The 16,164-nt window shown below is 44.7% G+C and overlaps 1 protein-coding gene across 1 annotated transcript in view; it reads left to right on the top strand.

Annotated features, from left to right (window-relative positions):
* PDS5B (PDS5 cohesin associated factor B) overlaps window positions 1–12,822 on the top strand; it is a 98,345-nt gene extending 85,523 nt beyond the window's left edge. Inside the window, exons 30-35 of the mRNA XM_060234711.1 lie at window positions 499–644; window positions 3,255–3,354; window positions 9,809–10,257; window positions 10,351–10,452; window positions 10,780–10,918; window positions 11,605–12,822. Of these exons, the coding sequence (XP_060090694.1) occupies window positions 499–644; window positions 3,255–3,354; window positions 9,809–10,257; window positions 10,351–10,452; window positions 10,780–10,918; window positions 11,605–11,640 (972 nt within the window). The 3' untranslated portion in view covers window positions 11,641–12,822. The remainder of the gene's footprint in view (window positions 1–498; window positions 645–3,254; window positions 3,355–9,808; window positions 10,258–10,350; window positions 10,453–10,779; window positions 10,919–11,604) is intronic.
* Window positions 12,823–16,164: the final 3,342 nt, after the last annotated feature.

The following is a 16,164-nucleotide window of genomic DNA, read 5'->3' as shown; positions in this document are numbered from 1 at the left end:
AGAAAAAACATTGACAGCTGCCTTTGGTAAAGTTGGCACGCTGTATTGTGTCTTCATAGTTGGCAGTGAAAAATCTGTTCTATGTTATCTGTTCTACAACTTTATTCATGTTACTAAAGTCCTTGTAATTTGTCAGGGAACAAGAATATTTATGTTCTGTTACATTTACAGCCTTTGTATGTTGGTAATTTAAAACCTAAATAACATTTCTAAATATAATATTATTTTATTTACCAGTGTGGACTTCTGTTTGAAGCTGAGGAAATTGGAAAAGATTTGAAACCTGGGTGTGGGGGGAATACAGGTTTTTCTCTAACTCTTTTGTCATGTTATTTGATTTTGACACTCAGAACTTGGATATACTGAATTACAATTGCATTGGGATTACAGAATCATAAAAATGTGCATACCATGTTTGGTTTGTTAATTTAGATACGTATCCATTGTATTAAGTTTATAGGTTAAAACGGAGGTTTGTTTGCTCATTTTGAATTTCAGCCCAAAGCAGCCAACGTTCTTGGAGCCGTTAATAAGCCTCTTTCATCAGCAGGCAAGCAATCCCAATCCAAATCTTCACGAATGGAAACTGTAAGCAATGCCAGTAGCAATTCAAATCCAAGCTCACCTGGAAGAATCAAAGGGAGGTGAGTGTTCAGCAGAATTCTTGGTCATATCCAATTGCTGAAGCTTCAGTAGTTATGTAATAAGCACAGGAGAAAGGTTTGCTGCCTTACTGGGTTATTACATCAGATCAGTGTTATTTCTTCTGGGAGAACCAGGTTTGATTCCCCACTCCTCCACTTGCAGTTGCTGGAATGGCCTTAGGTCAGCCATTGCTCTCGCAGAGTTGTCCTTGACAGGGCAGCTTCTGTGAGGGCTCTCTCAGCACCCCACCCATGGGGTGTCTGTTGTGGGGGAGGAAGATAAAGAAGATTGTGAGCCGCTCTGAGATTTGGAGTGGAGGGCAGGATTTAAATGTAATTTCTTCTTTTTTACTTCTTCTTTCTTTGCATTTAATGTAGAAAAGATTAAATTGTAAATTGGCAAATGACATGGTAACTATTAGTATCTGGAACAGTTGTATCATAAATTGATCTAGTTAATTTCTGTTTCTGGATGTAATCTGTTTAGGATATTTGGGTAGACTACATATATTTTAACATGCTGTTTTTATTTTGGTATGTATTTGTGTTCCATTATGCTCTTAGCAGCTGTAGTTGTTAAATGAAATGTTCAACCCAAGATTACTGTTACTGGTGCAACTTTGTTCACTGGTACTATGAACTCTTCTCTCCTCTCTAGCATGGTTCTCTCTTCTTTACCTTTTAGGAGCCATGATTAGCAATACACCTTCAGCATTTTGCCAACTATGCTTGAGTTCAGATCCCAGGTTTCAGAGCCTACTTTGAGCTATGTTTGCAGGCTCTGGTTTTGAGCTAGTTGTGGTAATGAAAACATTGGAAAAGGCATAATGCTAACTATGGTTAGCTTCAACAAGGAAAGGGAGGATTTGAATAAATGAAACATTTATTTATTTAAACATATCCCACCTTTCCTCTTGATTCAAGGTAACTTACAATAATAACTAAAAACATTTTCTGTTAAAAATAAAATAGCAAGCCCCAAATCTATCTCTTTTCCCCTCTTAAAAGATATCTGCCATTAAAAGTCCTGACAAACAGCAGGTCTTGCAACACCTCCTGAAGTTCTCTAAGGAATGGGTCCCCTCACTTCAGGAAGCCCATTCCATAGATCTGGAGCCATGATAGAAAATGCCCAGACTCTGGTCAATGCAAGACGGGCCAGCCTAAATAGTGGGATAGCTAGCAGATGGCTGCCTGAGACTGTAGTTGGCACACAGGGACATGTGGAATGAGATGGTCCTCCAGGTATGTGGATCGCTGATCATTAAGGGCTTTAAAGGTTATAACTAGCACCTTCAATTGAACTGAGATACAGACTGGCAGCCAATATAGCTGTTTCCAAATGAGCAACATATATTTATGCAGTTAGCCCCCGACAATGGTTGGACAGCTGCATTCTTGACCAGTGGTAGTTTCCCAGTTGTCTTCAAGGGCAGCACCACATAGAGCATGTTGCAATAATAAAAATAAAAACTTATTATTATTATAATCCAACCATGAAGTTACAGAAGTATGGATCAGTGTGACCAGATTGACTGAGTCTATGTAATGAGATAGTGGATAGATGACATGCAGCTGACAGAAGGTGTGCCAGGCCACCAGCCTATTTTTCAAACAGCAAGGCAGGGTCTGTGAGCATCCCCAAGCTCCTGACCTGGTCTGAAAAAGCCAGTGTTATTCCATTTAGGACATGTTGATTCATTCCCTCTAGAATCCCATATGAACCCCAGAGGGCACTGAGGTCGATGGGCAAAAATAAATTGACTATCCCTGGGCCGAGAGAGGTCAAACTTCAAAACATCAGAACTCGGGCCTTCTCAGCCGCGGCTCCTGTACTGTGGAATCAGCTCCCGGAGGAAGTGCGGGCCCTGCGGAACCTTGACCAGTTCCGCGGGGCCTGCAAGACCGCTCTTTTTAGGCAAGCCTATGCTGATATCTGCTGAGTTGCTAAGAATAAGGAGCCGCCATCTACTATACGACTATGGAACCATCTAAACTGGCAGAACCAGCGCCAAACAAGTTTACTGCTGCCAGATTTATTCTATGTAATGAATCATGTATTTTAAATATTTTAACTTAATTAACTGGTTTTTATGTTTAATTTCTTTAATTGTTAAATTTTAAAGTTTTATCCTTTGTTAAATATGTGAAATGTTGTTAGCCGCCCTGAGCCGCCTAGGCGGGGAGGGCGGGATATAAATGTAAATATAAATAAATAAATAAATAAATCAATCAATCAATCAATCTCAGCCTTCCCAACCAGCATTACTACTGTCTTATCTAGATTAACTGCCCTCCCTTCTGTGCATGTATACTGGTACTTTCTGTACTCCTGCACCCAACAGGGAAGGAAAGTACAATCTCTGTAGATGCTACATTTCGCAGTTTCTAGGATTTCTAGGCATGCTGCCTGTCATAAAAATAGATATTTAGCCTGTCTTAGGCAGAAAGTGAGTGAACATGTTACCTGTTAAAATGAATTCTTGTTAGTATTTAATTTGTTGCTTGAAACTTTACCAAGAAACTGTTGTCTCTTAGGTATTTGGGTTAAAAAGGAAGCAATAGGATAGACTGTGATCCTAATAATTGTAAACATCTATATTGTACTAGACTTGATAGTACTGAAATGGACCACAGTGAAAATGAAGACTATACCATGGCTTCACCTTTGCCAGGGAAGAAGAATGACAAGAGAGATGACTCTGAAATTGTAAGGATTAGTTAATTGCACTGCAGTTTCCTCATTCTATTGCTGTGTTTTACTGTCTAGTTTATAAATTGTGGTATGGTTTTTGAGCCACAGGAAGGTGGCATAGAAATTATGTAAAACTAAATTTAAAATAATATAGAAAAAACGTTCTAAAAAGTTGTTATCCCTGTGGCTGACTCAGTATCAAAAGTCAGGTTAACCTTCAGGTTTAAACTCTGTGATCTGAAAAATAAGCAGAACTCATTCCTGTTTGAAATGAACTGCCATTTGATCTTCTTCGTGGTCTCTGTGCTTCACACTCATGGGATAGTGCGCCTGCGCCGATCCCCGAATCGGTATATGCAAAAGCCCGGGATTTTTTCGCGCCAGGCGCCAGCAGGCATGCGCAAGCGACCCACTGCGCATGCCCACCGGCGCCCGCGCGGCAATCCCGCCAGTTCCTTTCTGACCGCTGCGCTAGAGAGGTTCCCTTTCTGATTCTCCGGTCGGTGAGAGCGATCTTTTTCTCTCTTTCAGCCCGTTTTGGATTTGTATATAGTTAGTTAGCCAGTTATTAGTGTTAGTTAGTGTTAGAAAAAAAAAAAAAAGAAGAAGAAGAAGCGTTTTTGCTTTTAGTCCGGCGGATCGCCCTTTGGGGTGGTCCGCTTCCGTTTTTGACCTCCCTTTCTCTCAGACGTTTCTGAGTAAAAGGAAAAAGCTTTTCCCGCGCGACCGCTTATGGAAAGTCGCTGGGGGTTTTTTAAGCGCTGCCAGGCTTGTGGGAGGAAGATTGCCCCCCCCGACGGACATTCCTTGTGCCTACTGTGTTTGGGGGAGGCGCACAGAGTCGAGTCGTGCCCGCATTGCCTTCGGTTCTCGAAACAGACCAGGAAGAACCGAGCGGCTCGGCTATCGGCAGCGCTTACCGAATCGGCGCTTCGACCCCATCGACCGATGGAGGGTTCGGCACCGAAGTCGACCGACAACCCGGCACAGGAGCTTGCATCGGCCGATGCTGCTCCGATTCTGACCTTGGAATCGCCGGAAGAGCGTGGCTCCACGAAGCGTCCCCACGAGGGTTCGGTGGATACGCCCGCTAAAAAACGCCGAGAGGACTCGGGGACCCGAGATCCGAAAAAGGCGAAATCGAAGAAGAAGCACAAGCGACCCCGCACTCCTTCTCCGTCGGAGGGCGCATCGGCATCGGCAAAACCGCCGAAATCGATTCGGGTTTCCCCGCGCAGGAGCCCAGCAGCCCAACAACGCCTGTCGGCGTCGGAGCAGGAACCGGAAATTGACCTTACCCAACGGTCTTCATCCTCAGGCTCGCGGCGTCGGTCGAGCAGCGGATCGACGTCGGGGGTGGACGCTTCGGCACCGGTCATAGACCCGCCCTTCAAGCCCCGACCCCGGCGGGACCTAGCCTACACCCCGCAACGCTTCCCGATACCACCATGGGAGCAACGGCGGTGGCAACCTCCCTACTCCCGATACGAATCCTGTCGGTGGTACCCGGAGGACTACCAAGACTGGGAACAAGCTTCGGTGTTTTCTGCGACGTCGAGGGTCTCGCATCACTCCCGGAAGGCGTCGGCGTCGGTGTCGGTCCCCCCGGATCGACAGCTAGTCCCGGTCGAAGCTCCCCCGAGACTTTCGTCGGTGCAACTCCAACCGCGAGAGTCGACACCGAGGCTCTCCGAGCACTCCGCCCAGCGTGACTCCTCGTCATCGGAGTCGGACAGTGAGATCCCTGATCTGGAGCCTTCGCCTGGTTCCAACACGGCGGAGGATCTCCCGATCTCGCCGTCGGAAGACCTGAAATCCTATGGCGACCTTGTGAGGCGCATCGCTTCCACCCTTAAACTGCCTGTGATCCAACCGGAACCCGTAGTGGACGACAACGTGTTCGACATAATGCAGAGGAACACGTCCACTGCGGTGGCCCTTCCGGTCACCAAGGTGATTCTGCAGGCCATCAAAGAATCGTGGAACAAGCCTTCCTCCACACCTGTCTCCTCTAAACGCCTGGACCACATGTACAGGGTTCAGGAAGCAGGTGCTGAGTTTCTATTCACCCACCCACGTCCGAATTCCGTGGTCGTCTCCTCCTCTTCGAAGGCAAGGAAGGTGCACTCCTCCCCACCGGACAAGGAGGGCAGGAAGATCGATGGGATGGGCCGCAAGGTCTATTCAGCGGGGGCACTTGGCATCAAGGTATCCAACTATGCAGCCTGCATGGCCAGGTACCAGTATGCTGTGTGGGAACAGCTTTCCCCCTTCCTCTCTTCACTAAGTGAGGACAAGAAGACGGCGGCAATGAAATTACAAAGGGAAGGTCTCGCTGTAGCCAGACAGCAGCTGGCTGCAGCGAAACATATGGTGGAAGCTTCAGCCAAAGCCATCACATCGGCAGTTTGCATCAGGCGACACTCCTGGCTCAGGTCAACGGCACTGCACCAAGACACCAAGACCTTTATCGAGGACTTACCCTTCGAGGGTGAGGGGCTCTTCAGCACTACGACCGACGCGGCGCTGCAAGAGTTTGATAAGAGCGTCAAGACATCCAGGAACTTGGGGGTCCAGCCTTCCTCTAAGTCTCCGAAGTCGAAACAATGGTCCAAACCCTGGACCAAGAAGCCCTATCAGAAGTTCTCCCCTGAGCAGTGGCGTCCTCGCTCGCAGCAACCTGAACGACCGCCCTACTCCGGCAACGGTAGAAACCGTTATGGGGGCCAGCCTTCTAATAAATCTAAGGGGGCTCGGCCACAGAAGCAGGGGGTTTGACTTCCCGCAAGCACGCGTCATCGCCCCCACTGTCGACCATTCCATTCGCCTACGCCCTTTCCTGCCTGCCTGGGAGTTAATCTCCACAGACAGGTGGGCTCTGTCCATTATACGAGAGGGCTACAAGATAGAGTTTATCCAGACCCCAAACCAGTCCGTGGTAGTTACCACTCCCCCTTCCCCACCTCTGCTGGCGGAGGTGAGCAACCTCCTACAGAAACAAGCCATAGAAGTTGTTCCACCGGAGGCCAGGTTGGGAGGCTTCTACTCCCGCTACTTTCTGGTCCCCAAGAGGGACGGGGGCCTACGGCCTATCATGGACTTGCGGGGTCTGAACAAATTCATTCTATATCAGAAATTCAGAATGGCTACACTGCAAACAATCCTGCCCCTCATCAACCAAGGGGATTGGATGGCGACCCTGGACCTCAGGGATGCTTACTTTCATGTCAGCATCCATCCTGCGTTCAGGCGTTTCCTGCGGTTTGCAGTGGGTGCTCGTCACTTCCAATTCAGGGCCCTGCCGTTTGGACTGTCTACTGCTCCTCGGGTGTTCACGAAGCTGATGAGTGTGGTGGCTGCTCACCTTCGTCTTCAGGGAGTCGTTGTTTTTCCGTACATCGACGACTGGCTTCTCGTGGCAAGGTCGAGGGAGAGTCTAACATCTCATATCGCCATCACTCTGCGCCTTCTCGGCACCCTGGGGTTGCAGGTCAACGTGGAGAAGTCTCATCTCACCCCGTCAAAGACAGTTCAATTCATAGGGGCTCTGTTGGACACAGATCAGCACAGAGCTTTTCTTCCCGCTCAGAGAGCAAAGGACATCATGACCCTAGTACAGCTTCTCCAAAGACGACAGTGGGGCACAGCACAGCAGATCCAGCGGATGCTGGGACTGATGGCTGCGACGACGAGCGTGCTGCGTTTTGCAAGACTGCACATGAGGGGCTTACAACTATGGTTCTTGCGCCATTTTCGCCCTCTCAGAGACTCACCTCGGAAGAGGTTTACCATCCCATCCGAGGCTCTTCAATCCCTGCAATGGTGGGGGTCGGAGGGCAACATCTGCCAAGGGGCTCCCTTTCATCTGCCAACCCCTTCCGTGACTATCGCCACCGATGCTTCCATGTGGGGGTGGGGAGCTCATCTGGAGAACTTATGTGTGGGGGGCAAGTGGCCACTGAAACTCAACCGGTACCACATAAACTACCTGGAACTGCTGGCGGTCCACTTTGCTCTTCGTTCCTTCCGCCCTTTGTTAGCGGGGAAGATAGTGGCATTACTGACGGACAACACCACTGCCATGTGTTATATAAACAGGCAGGGAGGGACAGTGTCTCACAGGCTGTGCTCACTGGCATTAGATCTCTGGAGGGAGTGCCTCCAGTGGGGCATTTTTGTGAAGGCTACGCATCTGCCTGGGGTCCTCAATGTACGGGCAGACTCGCTCAGCAGGGGCGCAGCGTCCCCACACGAATGGGAACTGCAGTGGAAGTTCCTGGAACCGGTGTTCCAACTTTGGGGCTACCCGCAGTTAGACGTCTTCGCCACAGCGCGGAACAAGAAGTGCCCATTGTTTTGTGCCAGAGGGGGTGCGGACCCAGCTTCCCTGGGGGACGGACTCCTTTTCCGGTGGGAGGGCTGGTTCCTGTACATGTTCCCACCCTTACCCCTGTTGACGAGAGTGGTCCACAAGTTAGTGCAGGAGAGGCCACGATGCATTCTGGTGACCCCGTGGTGGCCCCGTCAGAGCTGGTTCCCGATTCTGCTCCAGCAGTCGGAGGGGGTCTTTTACCAGTTTCCGGCGGAACCGGACCTGTTGTCGGCCCAGGGCGGACACGTACTCCATCACAACGTGCCACACCTGAAGCTGACAGCGTGGTTCATCGATCACTAGACTTTTCCACCAGAGTTCAACATGTGCTCCAGAGTAGCAGGAAACCTTCCACCCGTGCCTCTTACGAGAGGAAGTGGAAGAAGTTCAGTGACTTCGTGGCTGGCTCTCCTGTGCCAACCAACTCGGTTGGGCTCCCAAAAATTTTTGAGTTTCTTTTGTCCTTGATCGATGAGGGGTTAGTTTTCTCCTCCGTCAAGGTTTATTTGGCAGCTATTTCTGCCTTCCATGTCTCGGTTGAGGGTCACTCTGTTTTTGCGCACCCACATTCCAAGAGGTTTTTAAAGGGGCTCTTCCGGCTTCATCCCCCCTCGAGATCCCCTCCACAGTTGTGGGACCTGACTTTAGTTTTGGACAAGCTAACTCGCCGTCCCTTTGAACCCATGGCTACATGCTCCCTGCAGCTTTTGTCATGGAAGACTGCGTTTTTAGTGGCCATCACTTCAGCACGCCGTGCGGGGGAGCTCACAGCGATGCGGTGTGACTACCCATACCTTGCCTTTAGGGAGGCCGGAGTTTCTTTGGCCCCGGACATTACCTTTCTCCCGAAAGTGGTTTCCCAGTTTCACCTTAACTTAGAGGTTTGGTTACCCACGTTTTACCCTAGCCCTTCCTCGGACGAGGAACGGAGGCTACATGCACTGGACGTTAAGCGTGCCCTCCTGTTTTATTTAAACCGTTCAAGGGGTTTTCGTAAAGATAACCAGCTTTTTGTCTCCTACTCTGCCCCTAAGTTAGGGTCCAAGATTTCGTCTCAGAGACTTTCCAAGTGGCTTACTGAGACGATCAAACTTTGTTATCTGTTGGCTAAAAAGCCTTTACCTGGACCTGTGCGTGGACACTCCACTAGGGCGATGGCTACGTCGGTGGCATTCCTGAAAGGCGTGTCCCTCTCCGATGTCTGCAAGGCGGCTACCTGGTCTTCTCCGCATGCCTTCATGAAGCATTACGCGCTGGACGTGCATGCTCAGCAGAGGACTCGGTTGGGAGCTGCGGTGCTACAGGCTGTGTCTTCAGGCTGACCGTCTTCCCGCCTCCAGGTATGCTTTGCTTGCTAATCTCCCATGAGTGTGAAGCACAGAGACCACGAAGAAGATAGACAGGTTGCTTACCTGTAACTGTAGATCTTCGAGTGGTCATCTGTGCATTCACACTACCCGCCCTCCTTCCCCACTGCTGACGGTCTCTCTCTCTCCAGAAGGGGGCTTTCAGCGGTCAGGGAGGAACTGGCGGGATTGCCGCGCGGGCGCCGGTGGGCATGCGCAGTGGGTCGCTTGCGCATGCCTGCTGGCGCCTGGCGCGAAAAAATCCCGGGCTTTTGCATATACCGATTCGGGGATCGGCGCAGGCGCACTATCCCATGAGTGTGAATGCACAGATGACCACTCGAAGATCTACAGTTACAGGTAAGCAACCTGTCTTTCTCATACATCTTGTCTTTCTAAAATAGGAACTCTAGCGCAATTCAGACAGTAATAGTAACTGTGTGTTAGTGTCTTGTCTAATTAAAGGAATGGCTTAGAGAGATTGTCTTGTTTTTTATTAAAACCAATATTAAATTAATTAATCTGCTTTTCTAATATTAGAATTATCTAGTCATTTGTACATTTCTATAGCTGAGCAAGACTGCAAGAAAAATCTAGTACTTGAGCTTAGGTATTGACTTCTATAGCATACTGTAGCCTTCTGGTCCATCAATATGCGATTTAATAATTGAGAAAACTTTTATCAAATCTCTTTATCTTCAAAAACTGTCATCAACCCATTTTGATTGGGCGTGTGTCTTTCCATTCTTAGTCAGAGCTTGAAAAGCCCAGAGGTAGAAAGAAAATTATCACAGACCCAGAAGAGAAGTTAGGTATGGATGACCTGAGTAAACTGGGACAAGAACCTAAACTCAGGAGTGGTCAGCGAGGGAGGAAGAGATCCGCGGCTGTTTCAGAGTCTGAGGAACCTCAGTGGTCAGAGGAAAAAAGGCTAAAGGAAGAAGTCTTAGAAAGTGAAGATGAACAGAACAGTCCACCAAAGAAGGGAAGAAGAGGACGACCTCCAAAGGCAGCCAGTGGAGGCACACAAAAGGAAGAACCAGCAGTAAAGACTTCTAAACGAGGTAGAAAAAAAGCTGCACCAGTTAAACCTGTCGAGGAGGAGGAGGAAGAAGAGGAGGAGGAAGAAAGGCAAATAGAGAATATAGAACAAAAGCCAAAAGGTCGGCAGTACAAGACACCAAGAAAAACACAACAAAGGTGAGTCCTTTTGTTTTGTAAACCCTGTTGTAGCTTTCAGCTTGCAAGTTCATTTTAAATTTGCTGTTTAATTTGGGTATGCTTCCAAAACAGATCTGAATCATCTGAAATAAGTACAACTGAGTCTAACCAGTCTACACCACAGAAAAGACGAGGAAGACCACCAAAAACACCAACCTCACAGCCAAAAAAAGGGTAAGACATGATTCTTTGATTCTGGAAGGCCATAAAATGCTTAAAAGGTAAACAAACAATGTCTGCTCAGGCCATTAGTTGCCCATGGTGTTCTGGGTCCATGTCTGCTTAGGAATGGCACCTAGGCATGTAGGTAAATTCCATGTAAAACTAAGTTACAGCCAGACACCAATAGTCAACAACAAGGGGAATGTTGGAAAGAACTTTGAAGAGAGTAAGACAGTGCAAGTGCTATGAGGGCCGCCATTTCTCTCCCTTCCACATCGCAGTCCTGCTTGCTTAAATGTAATTTGTGTAGTGAAGATTTGATTTGTTTTTCTGTTTTAGAAGAGCTGTGCGGTCAAAACAAACAGCAAGTAAAGAAAATGAATCTGGGGAAGAGATGGATGTATTTCAGAGTAGTTCTCCTGTTGAAGATATCCCCCAAGAAGTAGAAATGGAAGAAGAGGAAGTTTCCACAATCAGAGTAAGAATATATTTATGCACTGCAGACCCTGTAATCTAGAGTACTTGTAGACTAAATTTAAATACATAACAGAGCCACCTCTAAAATCACAAAGATGTTGTGAAAGAAGACTCACATTTCCTGTTTTCTGTTTTCCAAATTGTAACAAAGGACTCAGTTTTATCTGGATGGGCATCTGTGTTGATGATGCAATTGTATCTATTATCTTTTGGGGTAATTTCATAGAGTTTCATATGAAGTTTATAAATCCATATAAAGCTTTTTAAATACATTATTTCAATCCATGTCCAGTTGTGTTTAATAGTACTAGTTGGTCCAAATATAGACATGCAACCAATTGAAAGCAGTGTAGATAGATGCTATCCACTCAAGGATGATTCTTTGTCTTGCTTTCCTTGTTGCCAAAATGAAGAGGCATTCACAGCAGCAACAGAAGGTCTGCATGATCAATTGAGCAGTGAATGCCTGCTCCTCTCCAGCCATCTAAGGATGATATCATGTGGATGCAAAAAAAAAAAGTTGTGGTAGTTATTAAGTTGCAACTGGACTTCTGTCTTGTTTTGCTACAGCAGACTTAACATAAGATTTCTGATCCAGGGAATAATAATGTATGTGGAAACCAGCTGATACTCATTGTTCTGCTCAACTGAATTGAGACGTGATTCTTGATTTTGTGTGTTTCACAGGTACGACGGAGGACGTCCAAAAGGGAAAGGCGATGAACAAGCCACATCATCAGCCTTTTCAAATGGAAGCTTTGAAGAATGCTCTTAATATACATAAAGCATGAGGCTGAACTAAGCTATTGGTGCTCACAGTAGGGTTGCTGAAGAGAGTCCAGACAAATCTTTGTTTCCTGCCCTGCTTTTGGAGTTCCTAGGTCACGAGCATAAGCCATGCACATATTAATATCATTAACTGTGGGGTTTTGTGATGTGTAATGTGTGCTGGCTATATAGACACATGAACTGAAGAAACCACCTGTAAATAATCCCTTTTTTAAATGTTTCTGACTTCTAAAGTGCTTGTATAGCTTTTACTGCGGCTTTAAACCTGACAGTGCCAGACTGTTTGTTAGATTTGTTGATTTCAAAAAAAGAGAAAAAAATTGTTAGAATGGATTTCAAGCAATATCTATCAGTGTTTGTGTTTTTTATTTTTCTTGGCATTTAACTGTGAAAAAATAATCAGCTTGACAAAATAGTGACACTTTCTTTGACACTATTTGTTGGAAAGTAACAGAAGAGACATGGTCTGTTTTCCTTAATGTATGTAATCCAGTGTTTACTTTTGGCACCCAGCTGTCTCTGGAGATGCCAAATTGCTTTTGAATTATGTGGGATAAAAAAAATCAGCCAGATGCAGATTTGTGAAACAGGATTCATTTTTCACACCTCAGTATTGATACCAGACTCCTCTGGACCGCTAGTGGCATTGAGAATTTCAAAAGAATTTAATATTTTAATTTTTAAAATGTGTTATTAAATAATGTAATGAAATCTTATCATCTTATTTTCCTTATTAGTTTTTGTTAATCTACTGTATCAATAAAATTCTGTAACTGAATTTTTTATTAGTCTAGTATTTCAATGTGTATATTTTCTCCTGAACATTATGTTCACAAAGAGCAAATTATTTCATTCTAATATGAAACCTGCTATCTGAACTTTAGCAAAAAAAAAAAAATACAGGTTTTATTATCATGTAAAGTTAATCAGAAAGAAGATTTTATTGATGCAGTCTGTCTTTATAAAGCTGGTCTTCAGAGCCAAGTGTTTTTGTATTTCACAGTGAGTTGCATGTTTATGAGAAAATGTAATGAAACTGCGATGTAATTTTTTTTAACGTTTTATCCGACTGTAGGGTATGCTACATTGCCTTGTGAGAAGAATATTCTACCAAGAGTTTATTATACTTCTTTTTTGTTCACTTTTTTTAAATGTTATGTGTGTTAGGGAGGTGGGCTTATGAGGTGTTTTCAGATCCATGATTGGCTGCAGAATATATCAGTCAGGGTATTCAAAATCTGTATGGAGCATATGTCCTACCTTAGAGTGGTTGACCTTTGTTTCTTGGATATACTTGCAAAAACAAGGAACAAACCACTTAATACATTATTCCTGTATGCAGTTTTCCAAACTGTCTTTGAACCAAAATGTATAGGTTATTATTTATGCTTAGCCAAGCAAACTATATAGTTTTTCATTCTGTTTTCCTCTTTGCTAGCTGTTAATGTGAGAGAATCAAGTTTTAATTTATTAATATTTTATTTCATTGAATAATGGAACATTGTCATAAAATTAGGCATCTTTTAAAATTTCAAGGAACTGTAAACTGGGGAAAGGCATGTGAGAAATTGTGGTAGTTTTGGAACATGTTTGCAAGTATATTTTTCAAAGGAAATTCAACTTTTTTCTAAGCTTTTTTAATTATATAATTTTTATTGTTTGGGGGGATTTTTTTTGTAATTATTCAGCAGCAGCAATAGTTGAGGCCAGACAGTTTGTGTGAATCGAGCTGTACTGCTTAAGTGCTTTTTTTCTAGTAGCTCTTTTAGCTAGTAATTATTCCTCCTTGGCTCTCCTATATTTTTATGACCATAGTTTTGGATAACAGCTGTCTACAACAGTAAGTTGGTTCAAATAATTTCACCTAGATAGTTTAATTTGTACAAGTAACAAGCGGATTGCTTGTAGTTTAGCAGTGCAAATTAGAGAAACTTAGTATCCCATTTTTTCACTTACAGAATTGCACTGACAACATTTATGGAATATTTATCTTAAAACCATTTTATACAAAGTATAAAACAGATATGGAAACTTCTTGCAGACTGTGGAAGATTTGTTTGCATGGACACAATTGGGTCATTATTTCCCTTAATATTGCTGCATATCAGTCATAAAATGTTAATGTAAATTCAGTATAGTTTTGCAGTATAAATGTTAATTTCTTTGATATTATGTGTAATTAGGCAACCAGGTGCAGATTATATGATAATGTTCAAAACGTTTACATTTTATTCTCCCCATACTGTTATAATGACTACCTTATGTACTAACACATTGAGATTGGCATACAGTAGCTACAATAAATAATGTACAGAGAGATCATTTGCTAAAATTCAGTTAGCGTGCTCTTCAATTATGTTCAGTTTATAGTATGTATACTGTATAACATTAAACAGTCAAACTGAACTCAGTGTTACAAGTTCCAGTTTGAAATTCTTATGAGATTATCGTAGGTTTTCTTGCTGCATTGTAACAGGGAAAATAGAATCAGAGTTGGAAGGGACCTCTAGGGTCATCTAGTCCAACCGCGCCTGCACAATGTAGGAAACTCACAAACACTTCACCCTAAATTCACAGGATCGTCATTGCTATCAGATGGCCATCTAGCCTCTGTTTAAAAACCTCCAAGGAAGGAGAACCCACCACCTCCCAGGGAAGCCTGTTCCACTGAGGAATCACTCTAACGGTCAGGAAGTTCTTCCTAATGTTAAGCCAGAAACTCTTGATTTAATTTCAACCCATTGGTTCTGGCCCTACCTTCTGGGGCCACAGAAAACAATTCCACACTGTCCTCTACGACAGCCCTTCAAGTATTTGAAGATGGTTTTATCACCTCTCAGCCGTCTCCTCTCCAGGCTAAACATCCCCAGCTCCTTCAGCCTTTCCTCATAGGACTTGGTCTCCAGACCCCTCACCATCTTCATAGCCCTCCTCTGGACCCGTTCCAGCTTGTCTATAGCCTTCTTAAAATGTGGTGCCGAAAACTGAACACAATACTCCAGGTGAGGTCTTATCAGAGCAGAGTAAAGCGATACCATCACATCACATGATCTGGACACTATACTTAAGAGAAGCCATGTTGGATCAGGCCAACGGCCCATCAAGTCCAACACTCTGTGTCACACAGTGGCAAAAAATGTTATATACACACATACACTGTGGCTAATAGCCACTGATGGACCTGTGCTCCATATTTTTATCTAAACCCCTCTTGAAGGTGGCTATACTTGTGGCCGCCACCACCTCCTGTGGCAGTGAATTCCACACGTTAATCACCCTTTGGGTGAAGAAGTACTTCTGTGGATATAGCCCAAAATTGCATTTGCCTTTTTAACCAACGTATGATCCACTAAGACCCCTAGATCCTTTTCGCACATACTACTGCTAAGACAAGTCTCCCCCATTCTCCCCCATGCATTGGATTTTTCCTACCTAAATGCAGAACTTTACATTTAGTCCTGTTAAAATTCATTTTATTGATTTTAGCCCAGTTTTCCAGCCTGTCAAGGTCATCCTGTATCCTGTTTCTGTCTTCTGTGTTTGCGACCCCTCCCAATTTAGTATCATCTGCAAATTTAATAAGCATTCCCTCTATTCCTTCATCCAAATCATTGATAAAGATGTTGAACAAAACAGGTCCCAGGACAGATCCTTGAGGCACTCCACTTGTCAGTTCTCTCCAAGAGGATGAGAAACCATTCACAAGCACTTTTTGGGTGTGATGCATCAACCAGTTACAGATCCAGCTAACGGTAACAGGATCCAAACCACATTTTACCAACTTGTCAACAAGGATAATATGTGGAACCTTATCAAAAGCCTTACTGAAATCAAGATAAATGCTGTCTACAGCATTCCCCCGATCCAGAAAGGTAGTCACTGTCTCAAAAAAAGAGATCAGGTTAGTCTGACATGACTTGTTCTTGAGAAAACCATACTGTCTCTTAGTAATCACATCCATTCTTTCTAAATGTTCCAGAACCGACTGTTTGATGATTTGTTCTGAAACTTTTCCAGGTATAGACATCAAGCTGACGGGTCGGTAGTTACCCGGATCGTCTTTTTTTCCCTTCCTGAAGATGGGGACAACATTCACCCGCCCCCAATCTTCCGGCACCTTTCCTGTTCTTCAAGAATTCTCAAAAATAATAGCCAGAGGCTCAGAAATTACATCCCCAAGTTCTTTTAGAACCCTTGGATGCAATTCATCTGTCCCTGAGGACTTAGTTTCATTTAAAGAAACTAGGTGTTTATGTACTACCCCTATGCTGATCCTAGGTTGGAACATCATACCCTCCTTATATGTTCTGTTTTTGCCATGTTGAGCACCATTTCTCTCAGTGGAAAAGTAGGAATTGAGCAGTTCTGCCCTCTCTTCATTACCTGTTACAATTTCACTTTCTTGCCCTCGCAGTGGTCTTACTGTGTCCTTGCTCTGTTTCTTACTCTGAACATAAG

The sequence above is a fragment of the Heteronotia binoei genome, chromosome 3 (genome assembly GCF_032191835.1).
Source record: "Heteronotia binoei isolate CCM8104 ecotype False Entrance Well chromosome 3, APGP_CSIRO_Hbin_v1, whole genome shotgun sequence".
Taxonomy (NCBI): Eukaryota; Metazoa; Chordata; class Lepidosauria; order Squamata; family Gekkonidae; genus Heteronotia; species Heteronotia binoei.
Note: the sequence above shows the minus strand (reverse complement) of the source record. Positions and strands in the feature narration are given on the sequence as shown.